General features: G+C 39.6%; 1 protein-coding gene across 1 annotated transcript; it reads left to right on the forward strand.

Annotated features, from left to right (window-relative positions):
• Window positions 1–415: 415 nt before the first annotated feature.
• Window positions 416–9,837, forward strand: TJP1 (tight junction protein 1; the record flags this gene model as incomplete). Its single annotated transcript, XM_009877548.1, has 13 exons — window positions 416–566; window positions 1,084–1,192; window positions 1,841–2,060; window positions 2,459–2,643; window positions 2,776–2,871; window positions 3,314–3,396; window positions 3,984–4,194; window positions 4,718–4,818; window positions 5,918–6,271; window positions 6,690–6,941; window positions 7,757–8,656; window positions 8,975–9,069; window positions 9,613–9,837. Coding segments are annotated over 13 exons (2,982 nt in total), but the record flags the coding sequence as incomplete, so codon positions are not given.
• Between the last annotated feature and the right edge of the window lie 1,734 nt (window positions 9,838–11,571).

Below are 11,571 nucleotides of genomic sequence, written 5' to 3' on the forward strand. Positions count from 1 at the left end.
TCCCCACCCCCCACCTTCACTGACCTTGGTGTTTTCACATATTCTCACTCCTCTCTCTCCTCTCGCTCTGCCAGTTGTGTGGTGCAGTTTTTTGTTCTTTTTTCACCCATTTCTTCAACATATTTTCACAGGGGCGTTCCTATCCTATCATCACTGATGGGCTCAGCCTCGGCCAGCAGCGGGTCTGTCTTTGGAGCTCTATCAGACTTAGGGGAAGCTTCCAGCAGCTTCTTGCAGAAGCCACCCCGCAGCCCCCCATCTACTGAAATCTGGCCAGGCGAACCCCATTCAGCATAGCATAATATCCTCTGACTGAAATGATAGGCAAATCAGTTCTTTGCATGTGTTCAGTCTTAGATTTACCAAGATATCTTATGCTATTATGCCTCTAAGTGGATATTTTCTAAATCTCTAGGCCGAGCATGAAACTGGTGAAGTTCCGAAAAGGAGACAGTGTGGGCTTGCGACTAGCAGGTGGCAATGATGTCGGCATATTTGTAGCTGGTGTTCTGGAAGACAGCCCGGCAGCGAAAGAAGGATTAGAGGAAGGGGACCAGATTCTCAGGGTAAGTCAAAAAAAGTAAGAGTACAAACGTTTTGTTGTACCAAGATACGTTTCCTTTCTGTTGTGTTTGTAGTTCATACAGGTTTTCCTCTATGTGTACTTACTCAATGACTTAATAGTAGCAAAATCTCCTATTACTATATTGTTGCTAGGAAAATTAGTAAGTTTTAAATCCAATTTCTTAGACTAATTCAGCTGATAAAGTTGTTTAACTGTTGGGTCACTAAATTGTCAGAGGGCTCTGTATGTTGGTTAAGTTTGCAGGTGCTATATAATATTGATCTGAAAGTATAAACTGGAACAGCTGCCTATTCTGGAAGCTGTTTTTTTATCGAGAAATAAAGTGGGACATTTTAGAGGTACAAGAGACACCTTCAGATACATGTACTTGGTGTGTATTTATAGAACTGAATGAAAAGAAATCTTAGCAGTAAGTTGATCTAGATTTCCCATTGTATAGTTAAATTTCTGCTACGATGTTGTACGCTGAATCAAACTGATTGCTTTGTTGATACCAGGTAAATAACGTAGACTTCACAAATATCATCAGAGAAGAAGCTGTCCTTTTCTTGCTTGATCTTCCGAAAGGCGAAGAAGTAACCATTTTGGCACAGAAGAAAAAAGATGGTAAATATTTGTGTATCGGGAGCAATGTAGTGAACTGCTGGGAGCAACATAAACTATGGCAAATCATAACAAGCTTCTGGCTTGCAGGAAATTAGCACCTTATGAAGACTTTAAAGATGATTCTTTTGACCTTGGAATAGGTCACTATTAAAAATGGACTAGAGGTTGATATTGTAGTAGTACATACACGCTGCCAAACAAACACAACCCCCAAACCAAAACAACCCGAAAACCCCAAATAAACCACCAAAAATAACCCCTGTCATCTGACGAAAGTATTGACAGTAGACCTGGAGGGGAACGAGGAGAGTCTATTGTATTTGTGCTGTTGAAAAAGAGTGATTACACTGATGTGCACGCGCACACAAACTGCTTTTCCAGTAAAACTCATTCCTCCCAAGGGATTTGTATTAAGCTTGCACTAGCACCAAATTTTTGACGATGAAAGTTGAGTTTATATTGGTAGGATTTGCTGTTGGTAGTTATGCTGCTCAAAATAGAGCAAGTCTGAGATATTAAGGCTTCTTGAAGTCATATTGTGTGTTTGTGACGAGTTGAGGTGAGGCAGTGCTTTGCAGAATTCTTGTGAGCATAAGGGCGTCACTTGAACTTACATGTTATATTTTGGAGTTTCTTTCTCTTTTTCAGTTTATCGTCGCATTGTTGAGTCTGATGTAGGGGATTCTTTCTATATCAGAACCCATTTTGAATATGAAAAGGAATCTCCTTATGGATTAAGTTTCAACAAAGGTGAAGTGTTCCGGGTGGTGGACACTCTGTACAACGGCAAACTGGGTTCGTGGCTGGCAATTCGAATTGGAAAGAATCATAAGGAAGTTGAAAGAGGTATCATACCTAACAAAAACAGGTACGATCTTAAAACACTTGAATTGCTGGTTTAAAACTGAAGTTTTTAGACTCTGCATCTGTATAATGAATGGACTTGTCTGCAGGATGGTAGTTTCTAGAACCAGTTCAGTCAAAGTGACAAAGCGTTAAAACAAATTGCAGTTAAATATCCACTCAGTGAATTTTCTTCTGACTCTTTTGCACTCCACAAAACCCCTTAAAAATTCTGTTTCCATACAAGAGATAAGGCTATATAAAGCTTTAGAAATGCGATACTAGGCTCAGTAGTTCAATCTTGTACTTTCTAATGCAGAAACAAAGCTTAGTTCAGCAGAAAAAAAGGATAAGCTTGCTAATCAAGCTTTACTTCAGGAGCTGACTTCATTGATAACTGGTTGGGATTTGTTGTCGTCTTAGAGCTGAGCAACTAGCTAGCGTACAGTACACGCTTCCGAAGACAGCAGGAGGAGATCGAGCTGATTTTTGGAGATTCCGAGGTTTGCGTAGCTCAAAAAGAAATCTCCGAAAAAGCAGAGAAGATCTTTCTGCCCAACCTGTTCAGACAAAGTTTCCTGCCTATGAAAGAGTTGTTCTTCGGGAAGGTATGACTTTATTCTTACTGTTTTGGGGCAACAGGTTTGTGTGGTTTGCTTCGTATTAGCCTATGGATTTAAGAGTATCTTGCGTTTGGTTTAAGCAATCAATATGTTTTGACTTTTTTCCTTCAATTCCAGCTGGGTTTCTCAGACCTGTGACCATTTTTGGTCCAATAGCTGATGTTGCCCGGGAGAAACTTGCTAGAGAAGAACCAGATATCTTTCAGATTGCAAGTAAGTGGGAGATCAGGTTTTTCTGCAGTTGTGAAACAGTCAACTTTATTTTGCTAGATCGCTTGTTTTTACTTTGTTACCTAAGCTGGTAGCGTGTTTAACAAGATGCTGACAATGTAAAGGAGCAAACTTAACATGAGCTCTTCCACTATTTAGTTGCTGATAATTCTCTAGTGGTAAAAGTAATGCTAGTTCTATTTATAGCCTTCTCAATTTTCGTTTTAATTTAGTACCTTGTTTTCCTCTTTCTAAGTGCTTCTGTAAAGGTGTAGTGATTTTTGTTGCCCAATTGGTGGGTAGGTTTTCAGGTATTGTTTTGAAGCAGGAGGAATGTCTTCAGTCTGAATTGACAATTGGAGCTATGAAATGCTTTGTTTAATGAGGGAATGCAGAATAATGTTGTAAACTTACAACAGATTTTTTACTGTGTCCTCTTTATCAGAAAGTGAACCAAGAGATGCTGGTACTGACCAACGTAGTTCTGGCATTATTCGTCTTCACACTATAAAACAGATAATCGATAGAGTAAGTATTCTATTATCACTGTACTTTTAAGACAAGTAAAACTGGTATAATCAGTAAAGTGTTGGCTGGTTTACATGTAGAAGAAGAACTAATGACTGTGTTTTCTTTAAAAATAACTTTCTCTCCATATTTCTGTTGGTTAGTTTAAAAAAGAAATACCACCCTTTTCCTTCTCCCATATTAATAACTGTAGCCTAGAAGTGGTTCTGTGCTTTTTTCCAGGGAGTGTTGTCCTCTCTCGATTAAGGCTGTTTTAAGCTGTTGCCTTTAGCAGAATGCTAATAGGAAACTGGTTATTTTTAGTTTAGTGCCTGCTTGCTTTGAGGAGTCTGTCTTTTTTTAAATAGGGCTTTAAAAAGCTCATAGCTGGCAATCAGTGGTCCGGTTCAAAATGTGTATGCCTATGTAGCCTGGTATTGGAATTGGTTTAATTTCTGTTGCTCAAGTAGAAAAAGAATTTGATTCAATATTTTGAAACAATGAACTCAAAGGTAATACAAAATAAATTTGTGGAGCATGCTCAGGAAAAATAAATCCAGTGGGTAAGTGATTCACTTTCCTGCTTCTGTCCCTTTTTGTTACAACAGGACAAACATGCTTTATTAGATGTCACTCCTAATGCAGTGGACCGTCTGAATTACGCCCAGTGGTATCCTATTGTAGTGTTCCTAAATCCTGATTCTAAGCAGGGTGTAAAGACTATGAGGATGAGGTTGTGCCCAGAATCACGAAAAAGTGCCAGAAAGTTGTATGAAAGAGCTCACAAGCTACGCAAGAATAATCACCATCTCTTTACAAGTAAGTAATTGGATATACTGCATTAGTGTTTCTGAGGGGTAGTGGAAGGTGACGAAAGAGTGACTTCCTCCTCTAGACTCTTCTGCAGATGGACCAAGTCAAGCAGTTGTTGACTTGTTCAGTCCCCATTCAATAACCGGTAATTCACTGATGCGTGCATCAAACTGCCCCAAACCTAAGGAGATCCAAAACATCAGAATGACCTTTCTAATAGATCTGGTGGTTTTGCAGGGTCATCAGCTAAAATCAGACACCTAAGTAATAGGAAGGTGATATCATTTTTTATTTACTTATTTTTTTAGTCTGGCTAAACTGAAGCCTCCCTTAATATTAAGCTACTATAAACTCAGTATTTCCTACAGGATAAAATGTCCCAAACCCATGTTGAGCCTTAAAGTTGCTTTGAATACTAATATTTACATTATTATTTAAATATCGTAGTTTTAACCTAACAGTTTATATTGCTTTTATTGCAATTAGTTGTGCAGAAATCGTAAGTCAAACTAACCTGCTGTACTTCTAGCTACCATTAACTTGAATTCAATGAATGAAGGATGGTATGGAGCTCTAAAGGAAGCAATTCAGCAACAACAGAACCAGCTAGTGTGGGTTTCAGAAGGAAAGGTAAGAAACAAGGTGCTTGGGGGAGAAATGACAAAATTCTGTTGGGAGAGGGTTTTGTTCTTTCTTACCGGTATTACAGATCTGGGCAGATACTCGTGGAATAAAGTTTGTTTTCCTTTTATTGTCTTCATTTTTGAAGATCTAAAGCCACAATTGCCACTATATATGTGCAGTTACTCTGTTAGAGAGCCGTGCAGTTGTGCCTGTGCACATACCAGTGTACTAAGTGAGAGTATTTGCCCGTTGCCACTGTCACCTGGGGGTGTGTTGTTGTGTCGAAGACTTTGTGGGGACTGGATGCTTTTTTGTGAAGGAACTTCCGGGTCTGCTGCGGCATCCGTGTCAGAGGCTGGGATTGCCGGCTCATTATTTTTTCAGTAATATAAAAGCAGGTGGTGTACTCGTGTTCTTTCTGACCTTTGAGAACTGTTCTCATAGTTGTGAGAACACAGATAGAAAATCATGGTAGTATTCTGTGTTCCCTACTAAAACTCCACTTGCCTTCTTGAGCTGCGTGTTACACTATGCACGTTAGATCCATCCTCTCGAAGAACTAGTATCGAGCCAAGTGCCAACTACAAGTAAGCAGATGTTGCTGTGTTTCTTAATATTTGGTTCATCTATTTCTGCTCAGGTTGAGCTCCTTTCACCTCCTTAAGTCTACCTTAAAGTTAATTATTCCAGTATTATGATACCACTTTAAAGTGCAGTTGTGTGCCTTTCCAAACAGTCATTTCCATGACACTATGCAGGAGATAGAATGATTCTGAGCTAGACTATGAGGAGATAAAATGATTCAGAGCTAGACAGCAAAAAAGGCTTTTAGATGTAAGCTTAACACATTTAATGATTGAAACCTGATTTCTCCTCTAGTGTGATGTTCAGAATTACTGCATTCTCATACTCTTGCTGTGCTGCTGAATTTGGAATATGACTTTAACTACCAGACTTCTCGTTGTGATTTAAAACAAGAAAGATGTGTTCTGTTTGTTCAGTTCTTAATTATTCACAAAAGAATTCCTAGGTTTGTGTTACAAGAAAATGGGCGTTGCTTAAAAGGTATTTCAATAAACACTGACTCTAATTTTGTTTGACACAGGCAGATGGTGCTACAAGTGATGACCTTGATTTACACGATGACCGCCTTTCTTACCTCTCAGCTCCTGGTAGTGAATATTCTATGTACAGCACAGACAGTAGACACACATCTGACTATGAAGATACAGATACAGAAGGAGGTGCTTATACCGATCAAGAACTGGATGAAACTCTGAACGATGAGGTTGGGACACCTCCTGAATCTGCTATTACACGTTCTTCTGAACCTGTTAGAGAGGATTCTTCTGGAATGCATCATGAAACTCAAACTTACCCTACTTATGCATCTCAAGCTCAGCCGCAGCCGAATCTCAGAATAGATTCTTCAGGATTTAAAACCACTACTTCTCAGCCGGTAAGAAAGTTATTTTATACACTGGCCACTGTACTTCTACTTCAGGTTGCAAGTTCTCTTGAGTATGAAACCTATGCTTGTAGTCTGCTTACCAGTGTTTGGAGTGCATAGAGGAATCGGTCAACAGCAACAGTAACATGTTGTTATGAACTTGGAGAATCAGCTTGCCGTACCTGTTTTAGCGACTCATTGTGACAGGAGGGGGATTGGCGTACCATTCTGCTTTGATTAGATGTTTTGCTCTTTTAATCTTCAATATAAATGAATTTTTTGCAAGTGCTAGTGCATGATATTTTTCAGGACATTTCATTCTACATCTAGCTGCATTGGTCAAATCATCACTGAAATTATTTTGATATCAAAAAGTCATACAGTGGTTCAATAGTGGTATATTTAAAATATTTTAAACACTTCACAGAAAGCAGAAGCCTCACCTGCAGTCCCTTACTTTTCCCCGTCGCCTGAATCAAACCCTGCAACCTCATCAACCTCTGCAGTAAATGCTAATGTAAACCTAACTAATGTCAGACTGGAGGAGCCTACTGCTGCTCCTTACAACTCTTACCAACCACAAGCGGGCCCCTTAAGAACATCAAGTACTGAGGGAGCTCATATAGTCCTAAGAGATCAAGAGCCATCATCCTTATCGCCGCGTGTAGAGCCAGCAAAGGTACCTGTGCCACGTTGTTGTGCCGATTTCCTGCTGTACATCAAGCTAGCACATGATCTTTTTCTTTTGCCCTTATTCAGAGAATTACTTCTAATTTTTTTTTTCCTGTAAGAGATCATGCAGGTTACAAAAAAAACCAAAAACCCAGTGCATCTGACTTGCTAATCATCATCTAATATTTTGTGTGCATGGCTTCAAATTATATACTTTTCACTTCTCAAAAAGATGACCTTTTTAAAAAAAAAGGCTGCATTCTGTATTTTGATTTTACTTTTCGTGTGGCTTTTTTTAGCTTGTGAATGTTCTGCTGCTCATTAATGAGGCCTTAAGAAAAATCTGTTGTTTCTGTAAAATTACACTAGATCTTTGTATATTTTAAATCATGCTAAATCCTTGATCATGAAGATGAATCTGCTTTGTTGGGTGGCTTGATATCCTTCCTCAGCAATGCTAGAACTAACTTAAATACATAAATCGACTTATCTCACTCTTCCCACTCTCTGCAAAAAAGTGTGTGCACCTCCCACCAACACCAAATGCCCAAGATGAGAGAGCATTACCTTTGTCTTTCCCTTTTAATTTTCTTAAGTGTATTTTTTGTAAAAATAGGATGGGAAGGGATGTCTTGAATCAGCAAGTCTGCTTTCCTGTGATTGCAACAACTGCATGCAATTATTCTGCTTTTAAATCTAATTAAAGCAAATATTTTAAACCTAGGTTTAAAACCAACCTAGGTTGGTTTAAAATATTACGTATCAAATGCAGCTGGTGTTGCTCTTCATTTTAACTGAGAAGTACGCCTCTCTATTTAACAGGTATACCGAAAGGATCCATATATTAACGAAGAAGTATCCAGACAAAGCTATGTCTTAAAACAGCCGGCAATTAATCACCCAGTACAGAGACAGGAAAGAGACCCAAATGTGATATATGAATCGCAGGCTCAGTATGCAGAAAAACAGCCTAGCAGGGACTACGAGCAGTCGACGTACAGGTATGATTCTACAAACTACGTAGACCAGTTTTCTCGTGGCTATGATCCTCGCTTACATTACGATGACCGTGTGCCTCCCTACGAGGAGCACTGGGCATATTATGACGAGAAACAGCCCTACAACCAGGCAAGAACAGCCTATGAAAACCAGCCTCCTAGGGATCTTGATTCCAGACAAAATCTAGAAGAGAGCACAGAACGCAGCTACTGTCCAGCACAACCTCGTTTTGAGGAACCCCCTCCCATGAGCTTTGATGGCAGACCTCGCTACGAGCACGCACCCAAGAACTTCAGCTTACCGCAGGTGCGATACGAAGATCAGCATACCGTTGGCTACGACACGCACGGTCGATTCAAAGCAGAAGCTCAGCCATACCAGTCAGCCATATCTGGATCTCCTGAACTGAAGCAGTACTTCGATCCGCATCTAAGGGGCTATGAACAAGGTCCTCCTCAAGCTTATAATGCTAAAGCTGGACAGTATGAGCCTTCTCATAGCAGTTCAGGTGTTTCTCTTCCTCCTCCCCCTTCATCACAAACCAAACCAGAAGTTTTGCCTTCTAACAGTAAACCACTGCCTACACCGCCATCTCTAGCAGAGGAAGAGGAAGATCCAGCCATGAAGCCACAGTCTGTGCGAAGTAGGGTTAAAATATTTGAAAGAAGAAGATCACCGTCTCTGGAAAAAATGAAGGACCCAAGTGATGCGTCAGCTGTGAAGGTAAGTCATTTCAGTTCTTTCATTGCTGCTTTTGGCTAATGAGGCTACGTTGCAAGAAGTAAAATCCTGTCTTGGAAAGAAAGTCATACCGCTTGTGCTCCAACGAACTGCAGCAGGTTTTGAAAGCAGAGGCCGAAAACTTCTGTGTAACGCTGAAAGGGATGTCGCCAGGCTGAAAACTCTGCCAATTCCTCTTTCGTTCTGTTTTTCCTTTGAGGGGAAGAGGGAGTGCTGGCAGTCTTAGTTTCCTTACTCCTAAAGAGCTGCACCTTTCTAAATGCTGGAATATAAGAGAGTATGCTGTGCTTTTCTTTACAGCCTCCAGAACTAGCACCTAAGCCTACGCTCACAGCTGTGAGTGGTCCAAAACCAGCTTCTCAAAGCCAGTATGAACAAGACAAAGCGACATACAGGTATATGCGCAACAATTTAAATTTCGGTTTAAAATTAAATTAATCAAATTAAAATTAAATTTCAATATGAAGACTGTAATACTCAGAAAACACATCTTTGCAGTTTTCAGTTCAAACCACTGAGTCGAGATTCAGAGTGTGTCAATGGTTTCCAGGTCAATAGGAAGGCAGAGTATAAGATAAATTTTAATGGATGTGATTGCTGGGAAATGGGGGAAAGACACAATGGGTTTTTTCAGCATTTTTCAGGAAGAAATTTAGCTGATATCTTCATCTCATATTTTTCTGTGTTTGAGATAATTAGAAAGTAAAACAAAAGGGGAAAGGTAAGGGAAAAGAGAAATAAAGATTTTCTTTCTTTCTCCTATGTCCCAGCTATGTAATTTCCATGCAATAAAAGTTTGGAAGTCACAGTGTCCAATTACAAGAGTGACATTCTAGTTGCTTTATTATGAGCTAGATTATAAAATAGAATTTTAATTTGGGTATTTATGCATGTTCAACTCTGCAAGGCAACTGTGTCTTATTATGATTCTTGATAAGGGCCCCGGAACCACAGAGACCTCAAGTGAAGCCACCTGAAGATATTGTACGTTCAAATCATTACGATCCTGAAGAAGATGAAGAGTATTATCGAAAGCAGCTCTCCTACTTCGATCGCAGGAGTTTTGAAAATAAGCCATCTGCACAGGTTCCTGCCAGCCACCATTCTGAGCCCACTAAACCAATACATTCACAGAATCAGCTGAATTTCACCAACTACTCTAAGTAAGTTGAGGGGAAATTTTATTTATTTATTTATAATTTTAAAGAGGAGGGAGGCCTGTAGGACTAAACCAGAAATTCTGCCTCCTCCAGTGGGATGCCAGGGCCATGCTCTCTGATTTGAAATTACTTTGTATTCACCAGGTCACTTCCTCTGTTGATTTAGTTTGAAAACACGTAACTGCGTAATGTTTTATTTTGGTAAATGAGATGAATGATTTTTGTGTGTTTCAAGACCTTCAACATGCTACTACTTTTGCTCGCCACTTACTAATAGAACAGAAAGTATTGCCTTAGTCTAACTAACACTGAGTTTTTCAACATCTTTTGAAGAAGAGGTTTTAATTTATTCCAGTTCTGCATGCATTTATTCTGCAGACACGCTTGTACACGTTTGACATTAGGAAAGTGAGCCTTTAGGGAATATTGCTGAGGCCAGAATTTAATCTATTGATGGAAACATCTGTTTCCTGTATTGTTCTGCTTCCTTGGTTTGGAACATTTTGATACAGAAATTGTGTGAAAGCTCATACACGGATTTAGCTCAGGTAAAGAACTGGCTCTCTTGGAGGGTACTTAAACTTTTGAATACTCTGCACAGTTACCTAAACTTCCAAAAATTGTTCTGATTCGAACTGTAACAATGTGTTTCTAGCTATTACTGTGAAAATCTCTCTCTGCTTGCTGCATGCAGCCTGAAAATGGGATGGTTTTGAAGGCTTTGGTTACATTCCTTTTGAAATCTGGGCTATTCGGGTCAAGTTGAAAATTTGACAACCTTAATGTAAATGATACCTTTACAGTGAAATAATAAGCTAGCTTGCTGACTTTCAGAGTGCTGAGTATATTTGCAATCTGGCTTTCAGATACTTGGTACACTGTGCTCTGCCTAAAGAACTTGAGCTAGGACCTGGGAATTCTGTTCTTACTTGCGTAGTGTTGTCATCTCCAGTGTCTTCCTCTGTGAACTGAGAAAACTGGAAGCTTTCCAGAAGCTTAATAGGTTCTAAAGGGTTTGCCTTTTTTATAATCAAGCAGTCTATTTAAATATGGTAGCTGTTTCTTGCTTTACTTTTTCTATATGCTCAGCAAGGAATGCGTAACCAGTTCTGATTCTCAGTCAAGGAAGTGTTCTTTATCCTTTTCCACTTGCTCTCTGTCTTCTAATGAAAAGATGGGAGCATGCCTTTCCTTCTCTCCAGCCGTCGTAGGAAGAGACCTAAAAAAAAGCCTTGTCTGGCCTCATAAAGCATTGCAGTAGCTTTCAGAATTCTGTTACCACATACAAAAACGTCATCCATATTCACCTGTAGGCATGGGCTGTATTGCCATCGTAAATATAAGTAATGCTTTGGGAGAAGTGTTGTTAAGCTCGCATGAAGTAGTTGAGAAGATAGTAAAATTTAAAGGGAGAGCATTGTGAACTTCTGTTGTGCATTTGTTGTCCTCTGCAGCGTTGTCACACACGCTGAAAAACAGGAGGAAGACAACTATAGAATTTTTGCTGCAGAACAGCTAGTAGCCGAAAGAGATTGTTCGGTGCTTCTGGCTGCCGTGACACTTCCATTCTTTGTCTGCTCAGTTCCAGTTTTATTTGGATTGTGAGTTAGTGTGTAACTTCAGGGCTTGGAAATGGCAGAAGGTGAGATCCTAGCGCCACAGAGGAGCAAGAAAAAATACTGATTTTAAAGCACTTAGTTTCCGATGTCAAGGGACAAAAATGTGTTGTGGTTTTTT

Source organism: Apaloderma vittatum, unplaced genomic scaffold, assembly GCF_000703405.1.
Source record: "Apaloderma vittatum isolate BGI_N311 unplaced genomic scaffold, ASM70340v1 scaffold15980, whole genome shotgun sequence".
Taxonomy (NCBI): domain Eukaryota; kingdom Metazoa; phylum Chordata; class Aves; order Trogoniformes; family Trogonidae; genus Apaloderma; species Apaloderma vittatum.